Raw genomic sequence first — 27262 nt, 5'->3', positions numbered from 1 at the left:
TCTTTATTTTCTGCTTTTAACTTAGCTGTGTGGATCAGCAATTTCATTTTGAAATGAGGTTTATTGGATTAACAGAAAATGTGCAATATGCATCAAAACGAAATTAGACAGGTGCATAAATATAGGGACCCCAACAGAAATATTGCATCAATATTTAGTAGAGCCTCCTTTAGCACAAAAAAACAGCCTCTAGACGCTTCCTATAGCCTGGATTCTGGATGAAGGTATTTTGGACCATTCCTCCTTGCAAAACATCTCCAGTTCAGTTAGGTTTGATGGTTGCCGAGCATGGACAGCCCGCTTCTAATCACCCCACAGATTTTCAATGATATTCAGGTCTGGGGACTAGGATGGCCATTCCAGGACATTGCACTTGTTCCGCTGCATAAATGCCAGAGTAGATTTTGGCGTAACTTCAACTTTGTGACTGATTCCTCAACATTATTCTCAAGTATCTGCTGATATTGAGTGGAATCCATGTGACCCTCAACTTTAACAAGATTCCCAGTACAGGCACTGGCCACACAGCCCCACAGCATGATGGAACATGCACCAAATTTTACTGTGGCTAGCAAGTGTTTGTCTTGGAACGCTGTGTTCTTTTGCCACCATGCATAACGCCCCTTGTTATGACCAAATAACTCAATCTTTGTTTCATCCACAGCACCTTCGTCCAAAATGAAGCTGGCTTGTCCAAATGTGCGTTTGCATACCTCAAGCGACTCTGTTTGTGGCGTGTGTGCAGAAAAGTCTTCTTCCGCATTACTCTCCCATACGCAGAATTATTTAACAATGCACAGTGACACCATCTGCAGCAAGATTATGTTGTAGGTCTTTGGAAGTGGTCTGTGGGCTGTTTTTGACCATTCTCACCATCCTTTGCCTCTCTGATATTTTACTTCTGACCTTAACAAGAACTGTGCCTGTGGTCTTCCATTTCCTCACTATGTTCCTCACAGTGGACACTGACAGCTTAAATCTCTGCGATAGCTTTTTGTTGCCTTCCCCTAAACCATAATGTTGAACAATCTTTGTTTTCAGGTCATTTGAGAGTTGTTTTGAGGCCCCCATGTTGCCACTCTTCAGAGGAGAGTCAAAGAGAACAACAACTTGCAATTGGCCACCTTAAATACCTTTTCTCATGATTGGATGCACCTGTCTATGATGTTCAAGGCTTAATGGGCTCACCAAACCAATTGTGTGTTCCACTTAATCAGTACTAGGTAGTTACAGGTATTAAAATCAACAAAATGACAAGGGTGCCCAAATGTATGCACCTGTCTAATATCGTTTTGATGCATATTGCACATTTTCTGTTAATCCAATAAACCTCATTTCACTACTGAAATATTACTTTGTTCTTCAGTTATTTGATAGATCAAAAAGAAATTGTTGATCCAAACACACAATTATATATAAATGAAAATTGTCAGGGGTGCCTAAACTTTTGCATACAAATATATATAACATAATTTATGCTTACCTGATAAATTCCTTTCTTCTGTTGTGTGATCAGTCCACGGGTCATCATTACTTCTGGGATATAACTCCTCCCCAACAGGAAATGCAAGAGGATTCACCCAGCAGAGCTGCATATAGCTCCTCCCCTCTACGTCAGTCCCAGTCATTCGACCAAGAATCAACGAGAAAGGAGTAACCAAGGGTGAAGTGGTGACTGGAGTATAATTTAAGAAATATTTACCTGCCTTAAAAACAGGGCGGGCCGTGGACTGATCACACAACAGAAGAAAGGAATTTATCAGGTAAGCATAAATTATGTTTTCTTCTGTTATGTGTGATCAGTCCACGGGTCATCATTACTTCTGGGATACCAATACCAAAGCAAAAGTACACGGATGACGGGAGGGATAGGCAGGCTCATTATACAGAAGGAACCACTGCCTGAAGAACCTTTCTCCCAAAAATAGCCTCCGAAGAAGCAAAAGTGTCAAATTTGTAAAATTTGGAAAAAGTATGAAGCGAAGACCAAGTTGCAGCCTTGCAAATCTGTTCAACAGAGGCCTCATTCTTAAAGGCCCAAGTGGAAGCCACAGCTCTAGTGGAGTGAGCTGTAATTCTTTCAGGAGGCTGCTGTCCAGCAGTCTCATAGGCTAAACGTATTATGCTACGAAGCCAAAAAGAGAGAGAGGTAGCAGAAGCTTTTTGACCTCTCCTCTGTCCAGAATAAACGACAAACAGGGAAGAAGTTTGACGAAAATCTTTAGTTGCCTGCAAGTAGAACTTGAGGGCACGAACTACATCCAGATTGTGTAGAAGACGTTCCTTCTTTGAAGAAGGATTTGGACACAAGGATGGAACAACAATCTCTTGATTGATATTCCTATTAGTGACTACCTTAGGTAAGAACCCAGGTTTAGTACGCAGAACTACCTTGTCTGAGTGAAAAATCAGATAAGGAGAATCACAATGTAATGCTGATAACTCAGAGACTCTTCGAGCCGAGGAAATAGCCATTAAAAACAGAACTTTCCAAGATAACAATTTTATATCAATGGAATGAAGGGGTTCAAACGGAACACCCTGTAAAACGTTAAGAACTAAGTTTAAACTCCATGGTGGAGCAACAGCTTTAAACACAGGCTTGATCCTAGCTAAAGCCTGACAAAAGGCCTGGACGTCTGGATTTTCTGACAGACGCCTGTGTAACAAGATGGACAGAGCTGAAATCTGTCCCTTTAATGAACTAGCCGATAAACCCTTTTCTAAGCCTTCTTGTAGAAAGGACAATATCCTAGGGATCCTAACCTTACTCCAGGAGTAACGTTTGGATTCGCACCAGTATAGGTATTTACGCCATATTTTATGGTAAATCTTTCTGGTAACAGGCTTCCTAGCCTGTATCAGGGTATCAATAACCGACTCAGAAAAACCACGCTTTGATAAAATCAAGCGTTCAATTTCCAAGCAGTCAGCTTCAGAGAAGTTAGATTTTGATGTTTGAACGGACCCTGTATCAGAAGGTCCTGTCTTAGAGGTAGAGACCAAGGCGGACAGGATGACATGTCCACTAGATCTGCATACCAAGTCCTGCGTGGCCATGCAGGTGCTATTAGAATCACTGATGCTCTCTCCTGTTTGATTTTGGCAATCAATCGAGGAAGCAGCGGGAAGGGTGGAAACACATAAGCCATCCCGAAGTTCCAAGGTGCTGTCAAAGCATCTATCAGAACCGCTCCCGGATCCCTGGATCTGGACCCGTAGTGAGGAAGTTTGGCGTTCTGACGAGACGCCATGAGATCTATCTGTGGTTTGCCCCAACGTCGAAGTATTTGGGCAAAGACCTCCGGATGAAGTTCCCACTCCCCCGGATGAAAAGTCTGGCGACTCAAGAAATCCGCCTCCCAGTTCTCCACTCCCGGGATGTGGATTGCTGACAGGTGGCAAGAGTGAGACTCTGCCCAGCGAATTATCTTTGATACTTCCATCATTGCTAGGGAGCTTCTTGTCCCTCCCTGATGGTTGATGTAAGCTACAGTCGTGATATTGTCCGACTGAAACCTGATGAACCCCCGAGTTGTTAATTGGGGCCAAGCCAGAAGGGCATTGAGAACTGCTCTCAATTCCAGAATGTTTATTGGAAGGAGACTCTCCTCCTGATTCCATAATCCCTGAGCCTTCAGAGAATTCCAGACAGCGCCCCAACCTAGTAGGCTGGCGTCTGTTGTTACAATTGTCCAGTCTGGCCTGCTGAATGGCATCCCCCTGGACAGGTGTGGCCGATGAAGCCACCATAGAAGAGAATTTCTGGTCTCTTGATTCAGATTCAAAGTAGGGGACAAATCTGAGTAATCCCCATTCCACTGACTTAGCATGCATAATTGCAGCGGTCTGAGGTGTAGGCGTGCAAAAGGTACTATGTCCATTGCCGCTACCATTAAGCCGATCACCTCCATGCATTGAGCTACTGACGGGTGTTGAATGGAATGAAGGACACGGCATGCATCTTGAAGCTTTGTTAACCTGTCTTCTGTCAGGTAAATCTTCATTTCTACAGAATCTATAAGAGTCCCCAAGAATGGAACTCTTGTGAGAGGAAAAAGAGAACTCTTCTTTTCGTTCACTTTCCATCCATGCGACCTTAGAAATGCCAGAACTAACTCTGTATGAGACTTGGCAGTTTGAAAGCTTGAAGCTTGTATTAGAATGTCGTCTAGGTACGGAGCTACCGAAATCCCTCGCGGTCTTAGTACCGCCAGAAGGGCACCTAGAATCTTTGTGAAGATTCTTGGGGCCGTAGCCAATCCGAATGGAAGAGCTACAAACTGGTAGTGCCTGTCTAGGAAGGCAAACCGTAGATACCGGTGATGATCTTTGTGGATCGGTATGTGAAGGTAAGCATCTTTTAAATCCACTGTGGTCATGTACTGACCCTTTTGGATCATGGGCAAGATTGTCCGAATAGTTTCCATTTTGAACGATGGAACTCTTAGGAATTTGTTTAGAATCTTTAAATCTAAGATTGGTCTGAAAGTTCCCTCTTTTTTGGGAACCACAAACAGGTTTGAGTAGAACCCTTGTCCTTGTTCCGACCGCGGAACCGGACGGATCACTCCCATTAATAACAGATCTTGTATACAGCGTAGAAACGCTTCTTTCTTTATCTGGTTTGTTGACAACCTTGACAGATGAAATCTCCCTCTTGGGGGAGATAATTTGAAGTCTAGAAGGTATCCCTGAGATATGATCTCTAGCGCCCAGGGATCCTGAACATCTCTTGCCCAGGCCTGGGCGAAGAGAGAGAGTCTGCCCCCCACTAGATCCGGTCCCGGATCGGGGGCCCTCGGTTCATGCTGTCTTTGGGGCAGCAGCAGGTTTCCTGGCCTGCTTGCCCTTGTTCCAGGACTGGTTAGGTTTCCAGCCTTGTCTGTAACGAGCAACAGCTCCTTCCTGTTTTGGTGCAGTGGAAGTTGATGCTGCTCCTGCTTTGAAATTCCGAAAGGGACGAAAATTAGACTGTCTAGCCTTAGCTTTGGCTTTGTCTTGAGGCAGGGCGTGGCCCTTACCTCCTGTAATGTCAGCGATAATTTCTTTCAAACCGGGCCCAAATAAAGACTGCCCCTTGAAAGGTATATTAAGTAATTTGGACTTTGAAGTTACATCAGCTGACCAGGATTTTAGCCACAGTGCCCTACGTGCCTGTATGGCGAATCCTGAGTTCTTAGCCGTAAGTTTGGTTAAATGTACTACGGCCTCCGAAATGAATGAATTAGCTAGTTTAAGGACTCTGAGCCTGTCCATAATGTCGTCTAGCGTAGATGAACTAAGGTTCTCTTCCAGAGACTCAATCCAAAATGCTGCCGCAGCCGTAATCGGCACGATACATGCAAGGGGTTGCAAAATAAAACCTTGTTGAACAAACATTTTCTTAAGGTAACCCTCTAATTTTTTATCCATTGGATCTGAAAAAGCACAGCTATCCTCCACCGGGATAGTGGTACGCTTAGCTAGAGTAGAAACTGCTCCCTCCACCTTAGGGACCGTTTGCCATAAGTCCCGAGTGGTGGCGTCTATTGGAAACATCTTTCTAAATATTGGAGGGGGTGAGAACGGCACACCGGGTCTATCCCACTCCTTAGTAACAATTTCAGTTAATCTCTTAGGTATAGGAAAAACGTCAGTACTCGCCGGTACCGCAAAGTATTTATCCAACCTACACAGTTTCTCTGGTATTGCAACGGTGTTACAATCATTGAGAGCTGCTAAGACCTCCCCTAGTAATACACGGAGGTTCTCCAATTTAAATTTAAAATTTGAAATATCTGAATCCAATCTGTTTGGATCAGAACCGTCACCCACAGAATGAAGCTCTCCGTCCTCATGCTCTGCAAGCTGTGACGCAGTATCAGACATGGCCCTAGTATTGTCAGCGCACTCTGTTCTCACCCCAGAGTGATCACGCTTGCCTCTTAGTTCTGGTAATTTAGACAAAACTTCAGTCATAACAGTAGCCATATCTTGTAATGTTATCTGTAATGGCCGCCCAGATGTACTAGGCGCCATAATATCACGCACCTCCCGGGCGGGAGATGCAGGTACTGCCGCGTGAGGCGAGTTAGTCGGCATAACTCTCCCCTCGCAGATTGGTGAAATTTGTTCACATTGTACAGATTGACTTTTATTTAAAGTAGCATCAATACAGTTAGTACATAAATTTCTATTGGGCTCCACCTTGGCATTGGAACAAATGACACAGATATCTTCCTCTGAGTCAGACATGTTTAACACACTAGCAATAACTTGCAACCTGGTTATAATCTTTTTTAGCAAAAACGTACTGTGCCTCAAAAAGGTACTTAAACGATTAAATGACAGTTGAGATAATGAACTGAAAAACAGTTATAGCATCAACTTTAAAACAACACAACTTTTAGCAAAGGTTTGTTCCCATTAGTAAAATAACAATAACTAAATTTGACATAAAATTATAGAGTAACGTTTTTATCCACAGTCAATATAAAAATTCTCACAGCTCTGCTGAGAGAATGTACCTCCCTTCAAAGAAGTTTGAAGACCCCTGAGATCTGTCAGAGATGAACCGGATCATGCAGGAAATATAATAGTAGCTGACTGGAAATTTTTGATGCGTAGCAAAGAGCGCCAAAAACGGCCCCTCCCTCTCACACACAGCAGTGAAGAGAAACGAAACTGTCACAATTAAAAGCAAACAACTGCCAAGTGGAAAATAAAGCCCAAACATTTATTCACTCAGTACCTCAGCAATGTAAACGATTCTACATTCCAGCAAAAACGTTTAACATGATAAATACTTATTAAAAGGATTAGTGACCTTTAACAGAGTAGTTCCGGTGAAATACCATTCCCAGAATACTGAAGTGTATACATACATGTCATTATAACGGTATAGCAGGATTTTCTCATCAATTCCATTCAGAAAATAAAAACTGCTACATACCTCAATGCAGATTCATCTGCCCGCTGTCCCCTGATCTGAAGCTTTTACCTCCCTCAGATGGCCGAGAACAGCAATATGATCTTAACTACTCCGGTTAAAATCATAGTAAAAAACTCTGGTAGATTCTTCCTCAAAGTCTGCCAGAGAAGTAATAACACGCTCCGGTGCTATTGTAAAATAACAAACTTTTGATTGAAGTCATAAAAACTAAGTATAATCACCATAGTCCTCTCACACATCCTATCTAGTCGTTGGGTGCAAGAGAATGACTGGGACTGACGTAGAGGGGAGGAGCTATATGCAGCTCTGCTGGGTGAATCCTCTTGCATTTCCTGTTGGGGAGGAGTTATATCCCAGAAGTAATGATGACCCGTGGACTGATCACACATAACAGAAGAAATATATATATATATATATATATATATATATATATATATATATATATATATATATATATATTTTTTTATTTTTTTTTTTTATTTATTTTTTTTATTTTTTTATTATCATATATATGCACACACATTACACACATATATATATATATATATATATATATATATATACACATACATACATACACATATATACATATATATATATATATATATATATATATATATATACACACACAAAGTCCAAGCTACAGTGTTGCCCTCCAAAAGGTCACCCGTCTGGGTGCATAAATGTAGTAAATATTCCACAAAACAAATGCACTCACAGGTCTTCAGTTAAAGTATATTCACAAATTTACACATATATTCACACATATAAATACATACATACATACATATACACATATACCCCCCCCCCCCCCGTGTCCTCCAATAATATTGGCTCCCTTGGTAATTATGAGCAAAGAAGGCTGTGGAAAATTGTCTTTATTGTTAAAAAAAAAAAAAAATACAGAAAAATACTCTGCTCTCATGGATATCAAAGAATTGTTGCAATCACAACACGTTTCTAAATAAAAAAAACAAACACACATACATACATACATACATACATACATACATACATACATACATACATATATATATATATATATATATATATATATACACCGGGGTGACTAGGAATAGGAAATGGTTCAACCATAACTTCCTATTTCACAGGGGTATAAATATGAGGTAACAAATAGGCCTAGCATCTTCAGTTTGCCAGACACTACTAGAACTTCACATGGGATCGGGTTCTATGGTCAGATGAAACCAAAATAGTTTTTTGGGAATAAACACCAGAGGTGGGTTTGGAGCTCACAGAGAGGTAGCCATATGAAAGTGTACCTCATGCCCACTATTAAATATAGTGATGGCTCTTTAAGGTTTTGGGGCTGTTTTTCTACCAGAGGACCTGGACATTATATTAGGATACATGTCATCATAAACTCTATCAAATATCAACAGATATTAAATGAACACCTGACTGCCAGAAAGCCATAATGGACCTTCCAGCAGGACAATGATCCAAAACAAATATCGAAATCAATACAAAAATGGTTTACTGACCACAAAATAAAAGTCCTGCCATGGCTATCCGGTACCCTGACAACCCCACAGAAAACCTGTGGGGTGAACTGAAGATGCGAGTCCACTAGCGTCTACCTCGAAATTTGGAGGCTCTGGAGAGATTCTGTATGGAGGAATGGTCTCAGATCCCTTGCCATGTATTCTACAACCTCATCAGGCATTATAGGAGAAGACTCAGAGCTGTTATCTTGGCAAAGGGAGGTAGCACAAAGTATTGACTAAAAGGGTGCCAATTATTGTGCCACACATTTATTTAACTAAGATTTTTTGGGGGGGGATAAACCTGTGTTGTGTTTGCAATTGTTTGAAATTTATGAGAGCAGAGTATTTTTGTGTATTTGTTTAACAAAAGATCAAAAGGTTAGGGGGGCAGGTCCGGACACCGACCAAAATGGCTGCTTTATATAAATGGCTAAGATATGGAGCTGATAAATCTGTTGCTTATCCCCCATTAGACCTGTCATCTAAGTATATATTGAGTGCTATGTGCAGGCTAATATGTGACGATCAGGTTTATGCACATTTTATCTAAAACTCCAGCCAGGCAGACCAGAATAATTGCTATATCCCCACAAAGCCCCTTTACTATATAACCTTAATTTAAGGGGCCTCATGATAGGCCATTTTTTCACTTGGGCAAAGGTTTGTAATAAGATTTCTTTTAAAGGTTGTATGAGTTTTATACAATTGTATTTAAGTTTATACTAAAAATAAAAAAACATGAGGCTTATCAATTGGGACCTCCTATAACTAGGTTATATACTGATGAGGTCCAAAAAACATAATTTATGCTTACCTGATAAATTTATTTCTCTTGTGGTGTATGCAGTCCACGGATCATCCATTACTTGTGGGATATTCTCCTTCCCAACAGGAAGTTGCAAGAGGATCACCCACAGCAGAGCTGCTATATAGCTCCTCCCCTAACTGCCATATCCAGTCATTCGACCGAAAACAAGCAGAGAAAGGAGAAACCATTGGGTGCAGTGGTGACTGTAGTTTAAAATTAAAAAATACCTGCCTTAAAATGACAGGGCGGGCCGTGGACTGGATACACCACAAGAGAAATAAATTTATCAGGTAAGCATAAATTATGTTTTCTCTTGTAAGGTGTATCCAGTCCACGGATCATCCATTACTTGTGGGATACCAATACCAAAGCTAAAGTACACGGATGAAGGGAGGGACAAGGCAGGTACTTAAACGGAAGGGAATACTGCCTGTAAAACCTTTCTCCCAAAAATAGCCTCCGAAGAAGCAAAAGTATCAAATTTGTAGAATTTTGAAAAAGTATGAAGCGAAGACCAAGTCGCCGCCTTGCAAATCTGTTCGACAGAAGCCTCATTTTTAAAGGCCCATGTGGAAGCCACAGCTCTAGTAGAATGAGCTGTAATCCTTTCTGGAGGCTGCTGGCCAGCAGTCTCATAGGCTAAGCGGATTATGCTTCTTAGCCAAAAAGAAAGAGAGGTTGCCGAAGCCTTTTGACCTCTCCTCTGTCCAGAGTAGACAACAAACAAAGCAGATGTTTGACGAAAATCTTTAGTAGCTTGTAAGTAAAACTTTAAAGCACGAACCACGTCCAGATTGTGTAATAGACGTTCCTTCTTTGAAGAAGGATTAGGACACAAAGACGGAACAACCATCTCTTGATTGATATTCTTATTAGATACCACCTTAGGTAAAAACCCAGGTTTGGTACGCAGAATTACCTTATCTGCATGGAAGATCAGATAAGGAGAATCACATTGTAAGGCAGATAACTCGGAAACTCTACGAGCCGAGGAATTAGCTACCAAAAAAAGAACTTTCCAAGATAAAAGTTTGATATCTATGGAATGAAGAGGTTCAAACGGAACCCCCTGAAGAACTTTAAGAACCAAATTTAAGCTCCAAGGTGGAGCAACAGGTTTAAACACAGGCTTGATTCTAACTTAAGCCTGACAAAATGCCTGAACGTCTGGGACATCTGCCAGACGCTTGTGCAAAAGAATAGATAGTGCAGAAATCTGTCCCTTTAAGGAACTAGCTGACAATCCTTTCTCCAATCCTTCTTGGAGAAAAGATAATATCCTGGGAATCCTGACCTTACTCCATGAGTAGCCCTTGGATTCACACCAATAAAGATATTTACGCCATATCTTATGATAGATCTTCCTGGTGACAGGCTTTCGTGCCTGAATTAAGGTATCAATGACTAACTCGGAGAAACCACGCTTTGATAAAATCAAGCGTTCAATCTCCAGGCAGTCAGCCTCAGAGAAATTAGATTTGGATGGTTGAAAGGACCTTGAAGTAGAAGGTCCTGTCTCAGCGACAGAGTCCATGGTGGAAAGGATGACATGTCCACCAGATCTGCATACCAAGTCCTGCGTGGCCACGCAGGCGCTATCAAGATCACCGATGCTCTCTCCTGCTTGATTTTGGCAATCAGACGAGGGAGCAGAGGAAACGGTGGAAACACATAAGCCAGGTTGAAGGACCAAGGCGCTGCTAGAGCATCTATCAGCGTTGCCTTGGGGTCCCTGGACCTGGATCCGTAACAAGGAAGCTTAGCGTTCTGGAGAGACGCCATGAGATCCAGTTATGGTTTGCCCCAACGATGAATCAATTGTGCAAACACCTCCGGATGGAGTTCCCACTCCCCCGGATGAAAAGTCTGACGACTTAGAAAATCCGCCTCCCAGTTCTCTACACCTCGGATATGGATAGCTGATAGGTGGCAAGAGTGAATCTCTGCCCAGCAAATTATCTTTGAGACTTCTAACATCGCTAGGGAACTCCTTGTTCCCCCTTGATGGTTGATGTAAGCCACAGTCGTGATGTTGTCTGACTGAAATCTGATGAACCTCAGAGTTGCTAACTGAGGCCAAGCCTGAAGAGCATTGAATATCGCTCTTAGTTCCAGAATATTTATTGGAAGGAGTGACTCCTCCCGAGTCCACGATCCCTGAGCCTTCAGGGAGTTCCAGACTGCACCCCAACCTAGAAGGCTGGCATCTGTCGTTACAATTGTCCAATCTGGCCTGCGAAAGGTCATACCTTTGGACAGATGGACCCGAGATAGCCACCAGAGAAGAGAATCCCTGGTCTCTTGATCCAGATTTAGTAGAGGGGACAAATCTGTGTAATCCCCATTCCACTGACTGAGCATGCAGAGTTGCAGCGGTCTGAGATGTAGGCGTGCAAACGGCACTATGTCCATTGCCGCTACTATTAAGCCGATTACTTCCATGCACTGAGCCACCGAAGGGCGAGGAATGGAATAAAGAACACGGCAGGAATTTAGAAGTTTTGATAACCTGGACTCCGTCAGGTAAATTTTCATTTCTACAGAATCTATCAGAGTCCCTAGGAAGGAAACTCTTGTGAGGGGGGAAAGAGAACTCTTTTCCTCGTTCACTTTCCACCTATGCGACCTCAGAAATGCCAACACTATGTCCGTATGAGACTTGGCGCCTGAATCAGGATGTCTAAATAAGGGGCCACTGCTATGCCCCGCGGCCTTAGGACCGCCAGAAGCGACCCCAGAACCTTCGTAAAAATTCTTGGGACTGTAGCTAACCCAAAGGGAAGAGCTACAAACTGGTAATGCCTGTCTAGGAAGGCAAACCTGAGAAACCGATGATGATCTTTGTGTATCGGAATGTGAAGATAAGCATCCTTTAAATCCCCTGTAGTCATGTATTGACCCTCCTGGATCATAGGTAGGATGGTACAAATAGTCTCCATCTTGAATGATGGAACTCTGAGGAATTTGTTTAAGATCTTTACATCCAAAATTGGTCTGAAGGTTCCCTCTTTTTTGGGAACCACAAACAGATTTGAGTAAAATCCCTGTCCCTGTTCCTCCTTTGGAACTGGATGGATCACTCCCATAACTAGGAGGTCTTGTACACAGTGTAAGAATGCCTCTCTCTTTATCTGGTTTGCAGATAATTGTGAAAGGTGAAATCTCCCTTTTGGGGGGGAAGCCTTGAAGTCCAGAAGATATCCCTGGGATATAATTTCCAACGCCCAGGGATCCTGGACATCTCTTGCCCACGTCTGGGCGAAGAGCGAAAGTCTGCCCCCTACTAGATCCGTTACCGGATAGGGGGCTGTTCCTTCATGCTGTCTTAGAGGCAGCAGCAGGCTTTTTGGCCTGCTTACCTTTGTTCCAGGCCTGGTTAGGTCTCCAGACCGTCTTGGACTGAGCAAAAGTTCCCTCTTGTTTTGCATTAGAGGAAGTTGATGCCGCACTTGCCTTGAAGTTTCAAAAGGCACGAAAATTAGACTGTTTGGCCCTTGATTTGGACCTATCCTGAGGAAGGGCATGACCTTTTCCTCCAGTGATATCAGCAATAACCTTCTTCAAACCAGGCACGAATAGGGTCTGCCCCTTGAAGGGAATGTTAAGCAGCTTAGACTTTGAAGTAACGTCAGCTGACCATGATTTAAGCCATAGCGCTCTGCGCGCCTGGATAGCAAAACCAGAATTCTTAGCCATTAGTTTAGTCAAATGAACAATAGCATCAGAAACAAAAGAATTGGCTAGCTTAAGTGCTCTAAGCTTGTCAAGTATGTCATCCAATGGAGTCGCTACCTGTAAAGCCTCTTCCAGAGACTCAAACCAGAACGCCGCAGCAGCAGTGACAGGAGCAATGCATGCAAGGGGCTGTAGGATAAAACCTTGTTGAATAAACATTTTCTTAAGGTAACCCTCTAACTTTTTATCCATTGGATATAAGAAAGCACAACTGTCCTCGACAGGGATAGTAGTACGCTTTGCTAGAGTAGAAACTGCTCCCTCCACCTTAGGAACTGTCTGCCATAAGTCCCGTGTGGTGGTGTCTATTGGAAACATTTTTCTAAAAATAGGAGGGGGAGAGAACGGCACACCTGGTCTATCCCATTCCTTAGTAATAATATCTGTAAACCTTTTAGGTATTGGAAAAACATTAGTTCACACCGGCACTGCATAGTATTTATCCAGTCTACACAATTTCTCTGGCACTGCAATTGTATCACAGTCATTCAGAGCAGCTAAAACCTCCCTGAGTAACACGCGGAGGTGTTCAAGCTTAAATTTAAATGTAGAAAAATCAGAATCAGGTTGCATCATCTTCCCTGAGTCAGAAACATCACCCACAGAAAGAAGCTCTCCTTCAGCTTCTGCATATTGTGAGGCAGTATCAGACATAGCTCTTAAAGCGTCAGTATGCTCTGTATTTCGTCTAACTCCAGAGCTATCTCGCTTTCCTCTAAATTCAGGTAGTCTGGCTAATACCGCTGACAGTGTATTATCCATGACTGCTGCCATGTCTTGTAAAGTAAACGCTATGGGCGCCCTGGATGTACTTGGCGCCATTTGAGCGTGAGTCCCTTGAGCGGGAGTCAAAGGATCTGACATGTGGGGAGAGTTAGTCGGCATAACTTCCTCTGGTGATACATTTTTTAAAGACAGAATATGATCTTTATTGCTTAAAGTGAAATCAGTACATTTGGTACACATTCTAAGAGGGGGTTCCACCATGGCTTTTAAACATAATGAACAAGGAGTTTCCTCTATGTCAGACATATTTGTACAGACTAGCAATGAGACTAGCAAGCTTGGAAAACATTTTAAATCAAGTTAACAAGCAAATATAAGAAACGGTACTGTGCCTTTAAGAGAAACAAATTTTGTCAGAATTTGAAAAACAGTGAAAAAAGGCAGTAAATCAAACAAAATTTTTACAGTGTGTATAATAAGCTAACATAGCATTGCACCCACTTGCAAATGGATGATTAACCCCTTAGTTAAAAAAAACAGATCAAAAAAACGATATAAACGTTTTTTTTAACAGTCACACCAACTGCCACAGCCTTGCTGTGGGCTTACCTTCCCCAACAAACGATTTTGGAAAGATTAAGAGCCCTTTAGAGATGTCCTATAGCATTCAGGCGACTCCTGGAGGAAGCTGGATGTCTCAGTCTGTAAAAGTTACTGCGCAAAAAAGCGCTAAATTAGGCCCCTCCCACTCATAGTAACACAGTGGAAGGCCCCAGGAAACTGTTTCTAGGCAAATTTAAGCCAGCCATGTGGAAAAAACTAGGCCCCAATAAAGTTTTATCTCCAAAGTATATATAAAAACGTTTAAACATGCCAGCAAACATTTTATATTGTAAATATAAAAGAGTATTACCTCAGAAAGTAAGCATGATACCAGTCGCTATTAAATCACTGTATTCAGGCTTACCTTACATAAATTTGGTATCAGCAGCATTTTCTAGCATTCACATCTTCTAGAAAAAATCTTAACTGCACATACCTCATAGCAGGATAACCTGCACGCCATTCCCCCGCTGAAGTTACCTCTCTCTTTAGTCATGTGTGAGAACAGCAATGGATCTTAGTTACAACCTGCTAAGATCATAGAAATCACAGGCAGATTCTTCTATTTTTCTGCCTGGGACAAAATAGTACAACTCTGGTACCATTTAAAAATAACAAACTTTTGATTGAAGCAAGATAACAGCTACATTTCACCACTTTCCTCTTACTACCTCCATGCTTGTTGAGAGTTGCAAGAGAATGACTGGATATGGCAGTTAGGGGAGGAGCTATATAGCAGCTCTGCTGTGGGTGATCCTCTTGCAACTTCCTGTTGGGAAGGAGAATATCCCACAAGTAATGGATGATCCGTGGACTGGATACACCTTACAAGAGAAATGGCCTCATGTGTCATCCTGGAGGTATTTTGAGTGTTAGGCATACTATTCGCATGTTATGTATATGGTAAACAAAGTAATATCTGATGTATGTATTTCATTATTATTCTGTTCTATTGTTACATATTACATGTATGCCTTGTATTAAACCTCAAATAAAAAAAATAAAAAAAGAAGATCAAAAAGGTTAAACAATAAAGACAATTATTTACAGCCTTCTTTGCTCATATTTACCAAGGGTGACAATACTAGTGGAGGGCACACACATATAAATAGAAGAGTTAAGCTTCAGAAATTATATGAACTTGCTTAGTATCTGTCCAATAAAATAAGTTAATCGTTTTTTTTTATCATTCACAGTAATGGCTAAAGCACAATTTATTTGCAGCAAATAATAGATTGGGGACTGAGCAATATAAACAAAGCAGAAACATCCTGAGTTGGGCAGAGATTTGAATGAGGGAAGTATCATGTATAAATATATAAGATGAAGTCTGACTACACAAACTACATATAGTATAAACATACTAGACATATGCCGTACATACACACAAGTATAAAAAATATTACAATAAAAAATTACTAGGAAATCCAATAGCAAAAAATTGCAATTTAAATTTTCAATCAAATGTTAACAGTATGGAAATCCCAAAAGCAAACTCCCCTACCCCACATATTTTGATATTATTATATAATAATACAGGAAGAGATTTACAACTAAGAACCACATTTTTTTATTTATTTTTTAAGGAAAAAAACCCCACTTACCAGCTCCAGGACTGGACTCCGTGATAATAATAGTGCAAAATCCACTGTATTGCCTGGACATAGCATTCAGCCTGTTCTGCCAGAAATTCCCTTAAAAAAGAAATACATAAGATTGTGAGCATAAAACTAAATAAAGTAATTACATATGTTTAATACTAGGACCCAATTCTGTACATTAGACCTTCTGAGATACCAACAAACCCAATTCATTCAATTTATGACTGCCACCTAAAATATGTAAATCCAGACGAGAAAAATAAAGAATGGAAAAGAGAGAGAAAACAGCTAAACAATTAATACATATTCAGAATATGTTCTTATAAGTTACATGAAGATAAAATTAGAAATTCTATTTGTAATTCAACTTAAACATCATTATCTTCATATACTACATAGCTAGATGCACTTACTCTGAAACAACTTCGACTCCCATTTTTGACATATAGTATGATCTCTTATATTGTCTGAATTCCGTCTCAAAGAGATCATCGTCATCTGGATCTTCGTCTAAACCTGTTAAAAACCACAAGGAAGGAGTAAACTTATTTGAAAAATAACAGGATTTCCTTCTAATGTTCCAGATCTGGCTCTTCTTAATATAGTCCCTTGCACAAAAAGTATTTTTTGTCCTTACGTATTCTGGGCGTTTGCTAAATTGCAAATAATTGTCAACTCTGGATTAATACAGTTGCTATATTTGTTAAATTTAACATAACACTGAAAAATGTGTAGCCCAAAACATTTTGGTAAAAATAGCAAACACAGGCCTAGATTACGAGTTTTGCGTTAGAGGCTATTCGGTGCCAACGAGCAGTTTTGTCTCACCGCTCACTTACCTGCAGCGGCGTTAAAAGGCAAGAAGTGAGCGTTGAGCAAAATTTTGCTCCTTACCGCACTCTAATACCAGCGCTGCTTAAGTCAGCGGTGAGCTGGTCGTACGTGCTGGTGCACAATTTCCCCATAGGAATCAACAGGGAGAGCCGGCTGAGAAAAAGTCTAACACCTGCAAAAAAGCAGCGTAAAACTCAGTAACGCAGCCCCATTGATTCCTATGGGGAAAAAAAAATGTCTACACCTAACACCCTAACATGAACCCCGAGTCTAAACACCCCTAATCTTACACTTATTAACCCTAATCTGCTGCCTCCGACATCACCGGCACCTGCATTATATTTATTAACCCCTAATCTGCCGCTCCAGACACCACCGCCACCTACATTATACTTATTAACCCCTAATCTGCTGCGCCCAACATCGCCGACACCTACATACTATTTATTAACCCCTAATCTGCCGTCCCCAATGTCGCCACAACCTACCTACACTTATTAACCCCTAATCTGCCGTCCCCAACGTCGCCAACACTATAATAAACATATTAACCCCTAAACCGCCGCACTCCCACCTCGCAAACATTAGTTAAATATTATTAACCCCTAATCTTCCGTCGCTAACATCGCCGCCACCTACCGACACTTATTAATCCCTAATCTGCTGCCCCCAACGTCGCCGCCACTATACTAAATGTATTAACCCCTAAATCTAACCCTAACCGTAACACCCCCTAACTTAAATATAATTAAATATAACTGTTCCAATCAGCCAATAGAATGCAAGCTCAATTCCGATCGGAATCTAAGGGACGCCATCTTGGATGACGTCACTTAAAGGTAGCTTCATTCATCTTTAGTCGTCGGATGAAGAGGATGCTCCGCGTCGGATGTCTTGAAGATGGACCCGCTCCGCATTGGGTGGATGAAGATAGAAGATGCCGTCTGGATGAAGACTTCTGCCAGTCTGGAGGACCACTTCGCCCAGCTTGGATGAAGACTTCTCCCAGCTTCGTTGAGGACTTCGGCCCGGCTTGGATGAAGACTTCTCCCGGTAAGTCGATCTTTAGGGGGTTAGTGTTAGGTTTTTTTAAGGGTGTATTGGGTGGGTTTTATTTTTAGGTTAGGGGTTGGGCCTGCAAAAGAGCTAACTGCCCTTTTAAGGGCAATGCCCATTCAAATGCCCTTTTCAGGGCAATGGGGAGCTTAGGTTTTTTTAGATAGTATTTTATTTGGGGGGTTGGTTGTGTGGGTGGTGGGTTTTACTGTTGGGGGGGTTGTTTGCATTTTTTTTTTTTACAGGTAAAAGAGCTGATTACTTTGGGGCAATGCCCCGCAAAAGACCCTTTTAAGGGCTATTGGCAGTTTAGGCTAGGTTTTTTTTTATTTTGGTGGGGCTTTTTTATTTTGATAGGGCTATTAGATTAGGTGTAATTAGTTTAAATATCTGTAATTTGTTTATTATTTTCTGTAAATTTAGTGTTTGTTTTTGTACTTTAGCTAATTTAATTTAGGTAATTGTATTTAATTTAATTAATTTATTTAAATTATAGTGTAGTGTTAGTGTAACTTAGGTTAGGTTTTATTTTACAGGTACTTTTGTATTTATTTTAGCTAGGTAGTTATTAAATAGTTAATAACTATTTAATAACTATTCTACCTAGTTAAAATAAATACAAACTTGCCTGTAAAATAAAAATAAACCCTAAGCTAGATACAATGTAACTATTAGTTATATTGTAGCTAGCTTAGGGTTTATTTTATAGGTAAGTATTTAGTTTTAAATAGGAATAATTTAGTTAATGATAGTAATTTTATTTAGATTTATTTAAATTATATTTAAGTTAGGGCGTGTTAGGGTTAGACTTAGATTTAGGGGTTAATACATTTAGTATAGTGGCGGCGACGTTCGGGGCGGCAGATTAGGGGTTAAGTGTAGGTAGGTGGTGGCGACGTTGGGGGCAGCAGATTAGGGGTTCATAAATATAATGTAGTTGGCGGCGGTGTCCGGAGCGGCAGATTAGGGGTTACAAATTTTATTATAGTGTTTGTGATGCGGGAGGGCCTCGGTTTAGGGGTTAATAGTTAGTTTATGGGTGTTAGTGTACTTTTTAGCACTTTAGTTATGAGTTTTATGTTACGGCGTTGTACCATAAAACTCTTAACTACTGACTTTTAAATGCGTTAGGACTCTTGACAGGGTAGGGTGTACTGCTCACTTTTTGGCCTCCCAGGACAGACTCGTAATACCGGTGCTATGGAAGCCCCATAGAGAAAAAAAAAAGACTTTACAAAGTTTACGTAAGTCTTTTGCGGTAGGGCCAAAGAAGTGTGTGGTGACCCTAAACCTGCAAGACTCGTAATACCAGCGGGCGTAAAAAAGCAGCGTTAGGACCTCTTAACGCTGCTTTTTTACCCTAACGTACAACTCGTAATCTAGCCATCAGTCTTTAACCAAGACTGATTTCACATATTTTTTTTACATTATTATTAAAATCATACTAATACCTGTAAATACATTGCAGCTGTTCTTAAATATATTGCATACAAAGAGAGAAGCGCTTTACCAGGAACGAACAACAGCTCAGTGGCTTGTTCTATGGCGATTTACCACCCGGAAGCAGCCTCTTTTAGACCAGTGTGCTTTTCACAGAAGAAAACTTTCCTGAAGTATATCAGTCTGATCCTGCCAAGTAAGGTCAGTCCTGCCCCGAAATACCAGGCAATTCTCCTCTGAACAAGGAACATGACAACCCCAGACGATCGTTTCGGCCTCCTATGGGCCTCGTCAGTGAGGTGCAGCCACATTCCTCTAAGCACACTGGGCAAGGAGTCCACGTCTGGTTTCCCCCATCACCCATAGGGAGACTTCCCAAGGGTCATAATAATTTGCATACAAAGAGAGAAGCGCTCTACCAGGAACGAACAACAGCTCAGTGGCTTGTTCTTAAATATAGCCCATATGGCAATACTACTGGTAAAGAAAACCACATTTCAAATACTGACAAAACGCAATCATTTTGAGTGCTAATTAATATCACAATAATGCCCTCCAAGTTTAATCAGGACACCATTGCATGCTGCCAATAATCCGGAGCATAAATTTATAGTTTTTAAATTTTGTCACACTATTGTTTAGGAGAGGGGAAGTAGGCAGAATACACTTTCAGAAGAGGTATTAAGGGTAAAATAAATAAATAAAATAAATCTGAAATGTTTAGTAATGCATAATGAAACAACTTTTCATATTTTTATTAATTATTTTGACCCGTTTAATATACTTTAGCTCTGAAAATTGGTAGTTTCTAGAACTTGAAATGTGCCCTACTGCTTTATCGAGGTCTGTCTCTTATTGGCTTTAACTGACAACAACTGACAAACAATTCATTGTATTCTAACATCATGACAGTGGCTAGCCTTGTTGTCTGCACAGATTGGCTCATCCAAATAAGGCAAATAGTGGATGGGCTTTGGCTATTTAATTAATTAATTGCCATAAAAAGGATGTCAAAAAACTTAAGAATTGGTTGATATGTTATTATGTAGCAACACAACAGAAATGTCTTGTAATTACAAGGTGTTTACTGTCCCTTTAATGCCCTTAATTATTGGGAACTCAAAGTCAACGAAAACATAATTTATGCTTACCTGATAAATTCCTTTCTTCTGTTGTGTGATCAGTCCACGGGTCATCATTACTTCTGGGATATAACTCCTCCCCAACAGGAAATGCAAGAGGATTCACCCAGCAGAGCTGATATAGCTCCTCCCCTCTACGTCAGTCCCAGTCATTCGACCAAGAATCAACGAGAAAGGAGTAACCAAGGGTGAAGTGGTGACTGGAGTATAATTTAAAAGATATTTACCTGCCTTAAAAAAACAGGGCGGGCCGTGGACTGATCACACAACAGAAGAAAGGAATTTATCAGGTAAGCATAAATTATGTTTTCTTCTGTTATGTGTGATCAGTCCACGGGTCATCATTACTTCTGGGATACCAATACCAAAGCAAAAGTACACGGATGACGGGAGGGATAGGCAGGCTCATTATACAGAAGGAACCACTGCCTGAAGAACCTTTCTCCCAAAAATAGCCTCCGAAGAAGCAAAAGTGTCAAATTTGTAAAATTTGGAAAAAGTATGAAGCGAAGACCAAGTTGCAGCCTTGCAAATCTGTTCAACAGAGGCCTCATTCTTAAAGGCCCAAGTGGAAGCCACAGCTCTAGTGGAGTGAGCTGTAATTCTTTCAGGAGGCTGCTGTCCAGCAGTCTCATAGGCTAAACGTATTATGCTACGAAGCCAAAACGAGAGAGAGGTAGTAGAAGCTTTTTGACCTCTCCTCTGTCCAGAATAAACGACAAACAGGGAAGAAGTTTGACGAAAATCTTTAGTTGCCTGCAAGTAGAACTTGAGGGCACGAACTACATCCAGATTGTGTAGAAGACGTTCCTTCTTTGAAGAAGGATTTGGACACAAGGATGGAACAACAATCTCCTGATTGATATTCCTGTTAGTGACTACCTTAGGTAAGAACCCAGGTTTAGTACGCAGAACTACCTTGTCTGAGTGAAAAATCAGATAAGGAGAATCACAATGTAAAGCTGATAACTCAGAGACTCTTCGAGCCGAGGAAATAGCCATTAAAAACAGAACTTTCCAAGATAACAATTTTATATCAATGGAATGAAGGGGTTCAAACGGAACACCTTGTAAAACGTTAAGAACTAAGTTTAAACTCCATGGCGGAGCAACGGCTTTAAACACAGGCTTGATCCTAGCTAAAGCCTGACAAAAGGCCTGGACGTCTGGAATTTCTGACAGACGCCTGTGTAACAAGATGGACAGAGCTGAAATCTGTCCCTTTAATGAACTAGCTGATAAACCCTTTTCTAAACCTTCTTGTAGAAAAGACAATATCCTAGGGATCCTAACCTTACTCCAGGAGTAACGTTTGGATTCGCACCAGTATAGGTATTTGCGCCATATTTTATGGTAAATCTTTCTGGTAACAGGCTTCCTAGCCTGAATCAGGGTATCAATAACCGACTCAGAAAAACCACGTTTTGATAAAATCAAGCGTTCAATTTCCAAGCAGTCAGTTTCAGAGAAGTTAGATTTTGATGTTTGAATGGACCCTGTATCAGAAGGTCCTGTCTTAGAGGTAGAGACCAAGGTGGACAGGATGACATGTCCACTAGATCTGCATACCAAGTCCTGCGTGGCCATGCAGGCGCTATTAGAATCACTGATGCTCTCTCCTGTTTGATTTTCGCAATCAATCGAGGAAGCAGCGGGAAGGGTGGAAACACATAAGCCATCCCGAAGTTCCAAGGTGCTGTCAAAGCATCTATCAGAACCGCTCCCGGATCCCTGGATCTGGACCCGTAGTGAGGAAGTTTGGCGTTCTGGCGAGACGCCATGAGATCTATCTCTGGTTTGCCCCAACGTCGAAGTATTTGGGCAAAGATCTCCGGATGAAGTTCCCACTCTCCCGGATGAAAAGTCTGGCGACTCAAGAAATCCGCCTCCCAGTTCTCCACTCCCGGGATGTGGATTGCTGACAGGTGGCAAGAGTGAGACTCTGCCCAGCGAATTATCTTTGATACTTCCATCATTGCTAGGGAGCTTCTTGTCCCTCCCTGATGGTTGATGTAAGCTACAGTCGTGATATTGTCCGACTGAAACCTGATGAACCCCTGAGTTGTTAATTGGGGCCAAGCCAGAAGGGCATTGAGAACTGCCCTCAATTCCAGAATGTTTATTGGGAGGAGACTCTCCTCCTGATTCCATAATCCCTGAGCCTTCAGAGAATTCCAGACAGCGCCCCAACCTAGCAGGCTGGCGTCTGTTGTTACGATTGTCCAGTCTGGCCTGCTGAATGGCATCCCCCTGGACAGGTGTGGCCGATAAAGCCACCATAGAAGAGAATTTCTGGTCTCTTGATTCAGATTCAGAGTAGGGGACAAATCTGAGTAATCCCCATTCCACTGACTTAGCATGCACAATTGCAGCGGTCTGAGGTGTAGGCGTGCAAAAGGTACTATGTCCATTGCCGCTACCATTAAGCCGATCACCTCCATGCATTGAGCTACTGACGGGTGTTGAATGGAATGAAGGACACGGCATGCATCTTGAAGCTTTGTTAACCTGTCTTCTGTCAGGTAAATCTTCATTTCTACAGAATCTATAAGAGTCCCCAAGAATGGAACTCTTGTGAGAGGAAAAAGAGAACTCTTCTTTTCGTTCACTTTCCATCCATGCGACCTTAAAAATGCCAGAACTAACTCTGTATGAGACTTGGCAGTTTGAAAGCTTGAAGCTTGTATTAGAATGTCGTCTAGGTACGGAGCTACCGAAATCCCTCGCGGTCTTAGTACCGCCAGAAGGGCACCCAGAACCTTTGTGAAGATTCTTGGGGCCGTAGCCAATCCGAATGGAAGAGCTACAAACTGGTAGTGCCTGTCTAGGAAGGCAAACCGTAGATACCGTTGATGATCTTTGTGAATCGGTATGTGAAGGTAAGCATCTTTTAAATCCACTGTGGTCATGTACAGACCCTTTTGGATCATAGGTAAGATTGTCCGAATAGTTTCCATTTTGAACGATGGAACTCTTAGGAATTTGTTTAGAATCTTTAAATCTAAGATTGGCCTGAAAGTTCCCTCTTTTTTGGGAACCACAAACAGGTTTGAGTAGAACCCTTGTCCTTGTTCCGACCGCGGAACCGGATGGATCACTCCCATTAATAACAAATCTTGTACACAGCGTAGAAACGCTTCTTTCTTTATCTGGTTTGTTGACAACCTTGACAGATGAAATCTCCCTCTTGGGGGAGATAATTTGAAGTCTAGAAGGTATCCCTGAGATATGATCTCTAGTGCCCAGGGATCCTGAACATCTCTTGCCCAGGCCTGGGCGAAGAGAGAAAGTCTGCCCCCCACTAGATCCGGTCCCGGATCGGGGGCTCTCGGTTCATGCTGTCTTTGGGGCAGCAGCAGGTTTCCTGGCCTGTTTGCCCTTATTCCAGGACTGGTTAGGTTTCCAGCCTTGCCTGTAACGAGCAACAGCTCCTTCCTGTTTAGGTGCAGTGGAGGTTGACGCTGCTCCTGTTTTGAAATTCCGAAAGGGACGAAAATTAGACTGTCTAGCCTTAGCTTTGGCCTTGTCTTGAGGTAGGGCGTGGCCCTTACCTCCTGTAATGTCAGCGATAATTTCTTTCAAACCGGGCCCAAATAAAGACTGCCCCTTGAAAGGTATATTAAGTAATTTGGACTTAGAAGTAACATCAGCTGACCAGGATTTTAGCCACAGTGCTCTACGTGCCTGTATGGCGAATCCTGAGTTCTTAGCCGTAAGTTTGGTTAAATGTACTACGGCCTCCGAAATGAATGAATTAGCTAGTTTAAGGACTCTAAGCCTGTCCATAATGTCGTCTAGCGTAGATGAACTAAGGTTCTCTTCCAGAGACTCAATCCAAAATGCTGCCGCAGCCGTAATCGGCGCGATACATGCAAGGGGTTGCAATATAAAACCTTGTTGAACAAACATTTTCTTAAGGTAACCCTCTAATTTTTTATCCATTGGATCTGAAAAAGCACAGCTATCCTCCACCGGGATAGTGGTACGCTTAGCTAAAGTAGAAACTGCTCCCTCCACCTTAGGGACCGTTTGCCATAAGTCCCGAGTGGTGGCGTCTATTGGAAACATCTTTCTAAATATTGGAGGGGGTGAGAACGGCACACCGGGTCTATCCCACTCCTTAGTAACAATTTCAGTTAATCTCTTAGGTATAGGAAAAACGTCAGTACTCGCCGGTACCGCAAAGTATTTATCCAACCTACACAGTTTCTCTGGTATTGCAACGGTGTTACAATCATTGAGAGCTGCTAAGACCTCCCCTAGTAATACACGGAGGTTCTCCAATTTAAATTTAAAATTTGAAATATCTGAATCCAATCTGTTTGGATCAGAACCGTCACCCACAGAATGAAGCTCTCCGTCCTCATGCTCTGCAAGCTGTGACGCAGTATCAGACATGGCCCTAGTATTGTCAGCGCACTCTGTTCTCACCCCAGAGTGATCACGCTTGCCTCTTAGTTCTGGTAATTTAGACAAAACTTCAGTCATAACAGTAGCCATATCATGTAATGTTATTTGTAATGGCCGCCCAGATGTATTAGGCGCCATAATATCACGCACCTCCCGGGCGGGAGATGCAGGTACTGCCGCGTGAGGCGAGTTAGTCGGCATAACTCTCCCCTCGCAGTTTGGTGAAATTTGTTCACATTGTACAGATTGACTTTTATTTAAAGTAGCATCAATACAGTTAGTACATAAATTTCTATTGGGCTCCACCTTGGCATTGGAACAAATGACACAGATATCTTCCTCTGAGTCAGACATGTTTAACACACTAGCAATAACTTGCAACCTGGTTATAATCTTTTTTAGCAAAAACGTACTGTGCCTCAAAGAGGTACTTAAACGATTAAATGACAGTTGAGATAATGAACTGAAAAACAGTTATAGCATCAACTTTAAAATAACACAACTTTTAGCAAAGGTTTGTTCCCATTAGTAAATAACAATAACTAAATTTGACATAAAAAATTATAGAGTAACGTTTTTATTCACAGTCAATATAAAATTCTCACAGCTCTGCTGAGAGAATGTACCTCCCTTCAAAGAAGCTTGAAGACCCCTGAGATCTGTCAGTGAACCGGATCATGCAGGAAATATAATAGTAGCTGACTGGAAATTTTTGATGCGTAGCAAAGAGCGCCAAAAACGGCCCCTCCCTCTCACACACAGCAGTGAAGAGAAACGAAACTGTCACAATTTAAAGCAGACAACTGCCAAGTGGAAAATAATGCCCAAACATTTATTCACTCAGTACCTCAGCAATGTAAACGATTCTACATTCCAGCAAAAACGTTTAACATGATAATATTTATTAAAAGGATTAGTGACCTTTAACAGAGTAGTTCCGGTGAAATACCATTCCCAGAATACTGAAGTGTATACATACATGTCATTATAACGGTATAGCAGGATTTTCTCATCAATTCCATTCAGAAAATAAAAACTGCTACATACCTCAATGCAGATTCATCTGCCCGCTGTCCCCTGATCTGAAGCTTTTACCTCCCTCAGATGGCCGAGAACAGCAATATGATCTTAACTACTCCGGTTAAAATCATAGTAAAAAACTCTGGTAGATTCTTCTTCAAACTCTGCCAGAGAAGTAATAACACGCTCCGGTGCTATTGTAAAATAACAAACTTTTGATTGAAGTCATAAAAACTAAGTATAATCACCATAGTCCTCTCACACATCCTATCTAGTCGTTGGGTGCAAGAGAATGACTGGGACTGACGTAGAGGGGAGGAGCTATATCAGCTCTGCTGGGTGAATCCTCTTGCATTTCCTGTTGGGGAGGAGTTATATCCCAGAAGTAATGATGACCCGTGGACTGATCACACATAACAGAAGAAAAAGCTCATAAGCAAAAAGTCAGTAGAAGAACGGCAAAACCACACTGGCTTTACTATGAAGCCAGCACCAAAAACAAACAGAGGGAATAACTGTGTGTAGCTGAATTCGTCCATATAAAGCTCCTTTCCGACACTATCCCAGTAGTAATTTCATGATTCATGCTGTATTGCTGCATATACATTACTCACATTTAGAATTTTCTTCTTCATCTTTCTCTAATGCAATTAAACATAGAGAGTCTTCAGCAACCTATTATGAAAAAAATACAAAAAGTATATTAATATAGTTGTGCAAAACATTGTGTTAGAAACCTATTGCAGTGTTGTTAAAAGTGTATTTAAATCTAGCCACTTCATATCCAAATACTGTACTTATCAATCTATTAAAAGGAAAGAACTGTGAAAAACAAGGACTCTTCATGTAGACTCTAAAACCTAGTGAACTCTGCTGTGGCGTCCTGTAAGGGCAACTACTTTTACCATTATAATACCAATGAAAGTTTTCTAATACATCTTAAATGATCATTACCAGAATATTTACTAACCACTTTACTATGGCGTTATACATACTTATTCTATCTCTATAAGCAGAAGCTTATTCCAAGCAACACTGGAGTTCAACATACAGAGAACCTTTTGTTGTATCCTAAGCTGCTTAAAAGGGACAGTACACAATTTGAGATTGTATTATTAAAGTAACATAAAACCAATGTTTCTACCATTCTCTTGATATCCTTTGTTGAAGGTACAGCAATTCACTACTGGGAGCTAGCTGAACACATTGGGTAAGCCAATGACAAGAGGCCTATATGAGTAGCCACCAATCAGCAGCTAGTACCCAGTAGTGCATTGCTGCTCCTGAGACTAACTAGGTATGCTTTTCCACAAAGGATACCAAGAGAACAAAGCAATTTAAATATAACAATTTAGAAAGTTTCTTTAAAATTGCATGTTCTATCATGAATGAAAATGTTTGGGCGTCATGTCCCTTTAACTATGTTTAACCCTATAACCGCCAAA

At 41.4% G+C, this 27262-nt stretch overlaps 1 protein-coding gene across 3 annotated transcripts in view; it reads right to left on the bottom strand.

Annotated features, from left to right (window-relative positions):
* Positions 1-27262, bottom strand: part of XRN1 (5'-3' exoribonuclease 1) — a 441443-nt gene that overhangs the window by 356288 nt on the left and 57893 nt on the right. For all 3 annotated transcript variants that reach the window (XM_053710017.1, XM_053710018.1, XM_053710019.1), the window contains exons 11-13: positions 26432-26492; positions 16329-16431; positions 15919-16008 (exon numbers count right to left, since the gene is read on the bottom strand). In XM_053710017.1, coding sequence (XP_053565992.1) covers positions 15919-16008; positions 16329-16431; positions 26432-26492 — 254 coding nt within the window. The remainder of the gene's footprint in view (positions 1-15918; positions 16009-16328; positions 16432-26431; positions 26493-27262) is intronic.

This window comes from Bombina bombina, chromosome 4, assembly GCF_027579735.1.
Source record: "Bombina bombina isolate aBomBom1 chromosome 4, aBomBom1.pri, whole genome shotgun sequence".
NCBI classification, from domain to species: Eukaryota; Metazoa; Chordata; class Amphibia; order Anura; family Bombinatoridae; genus Bombina; species Bombina bombina.
Note: the sequence above shows the minus strand (reverse complement) of the source record. Positions and strands in the feature narration are given on the sequence as shown.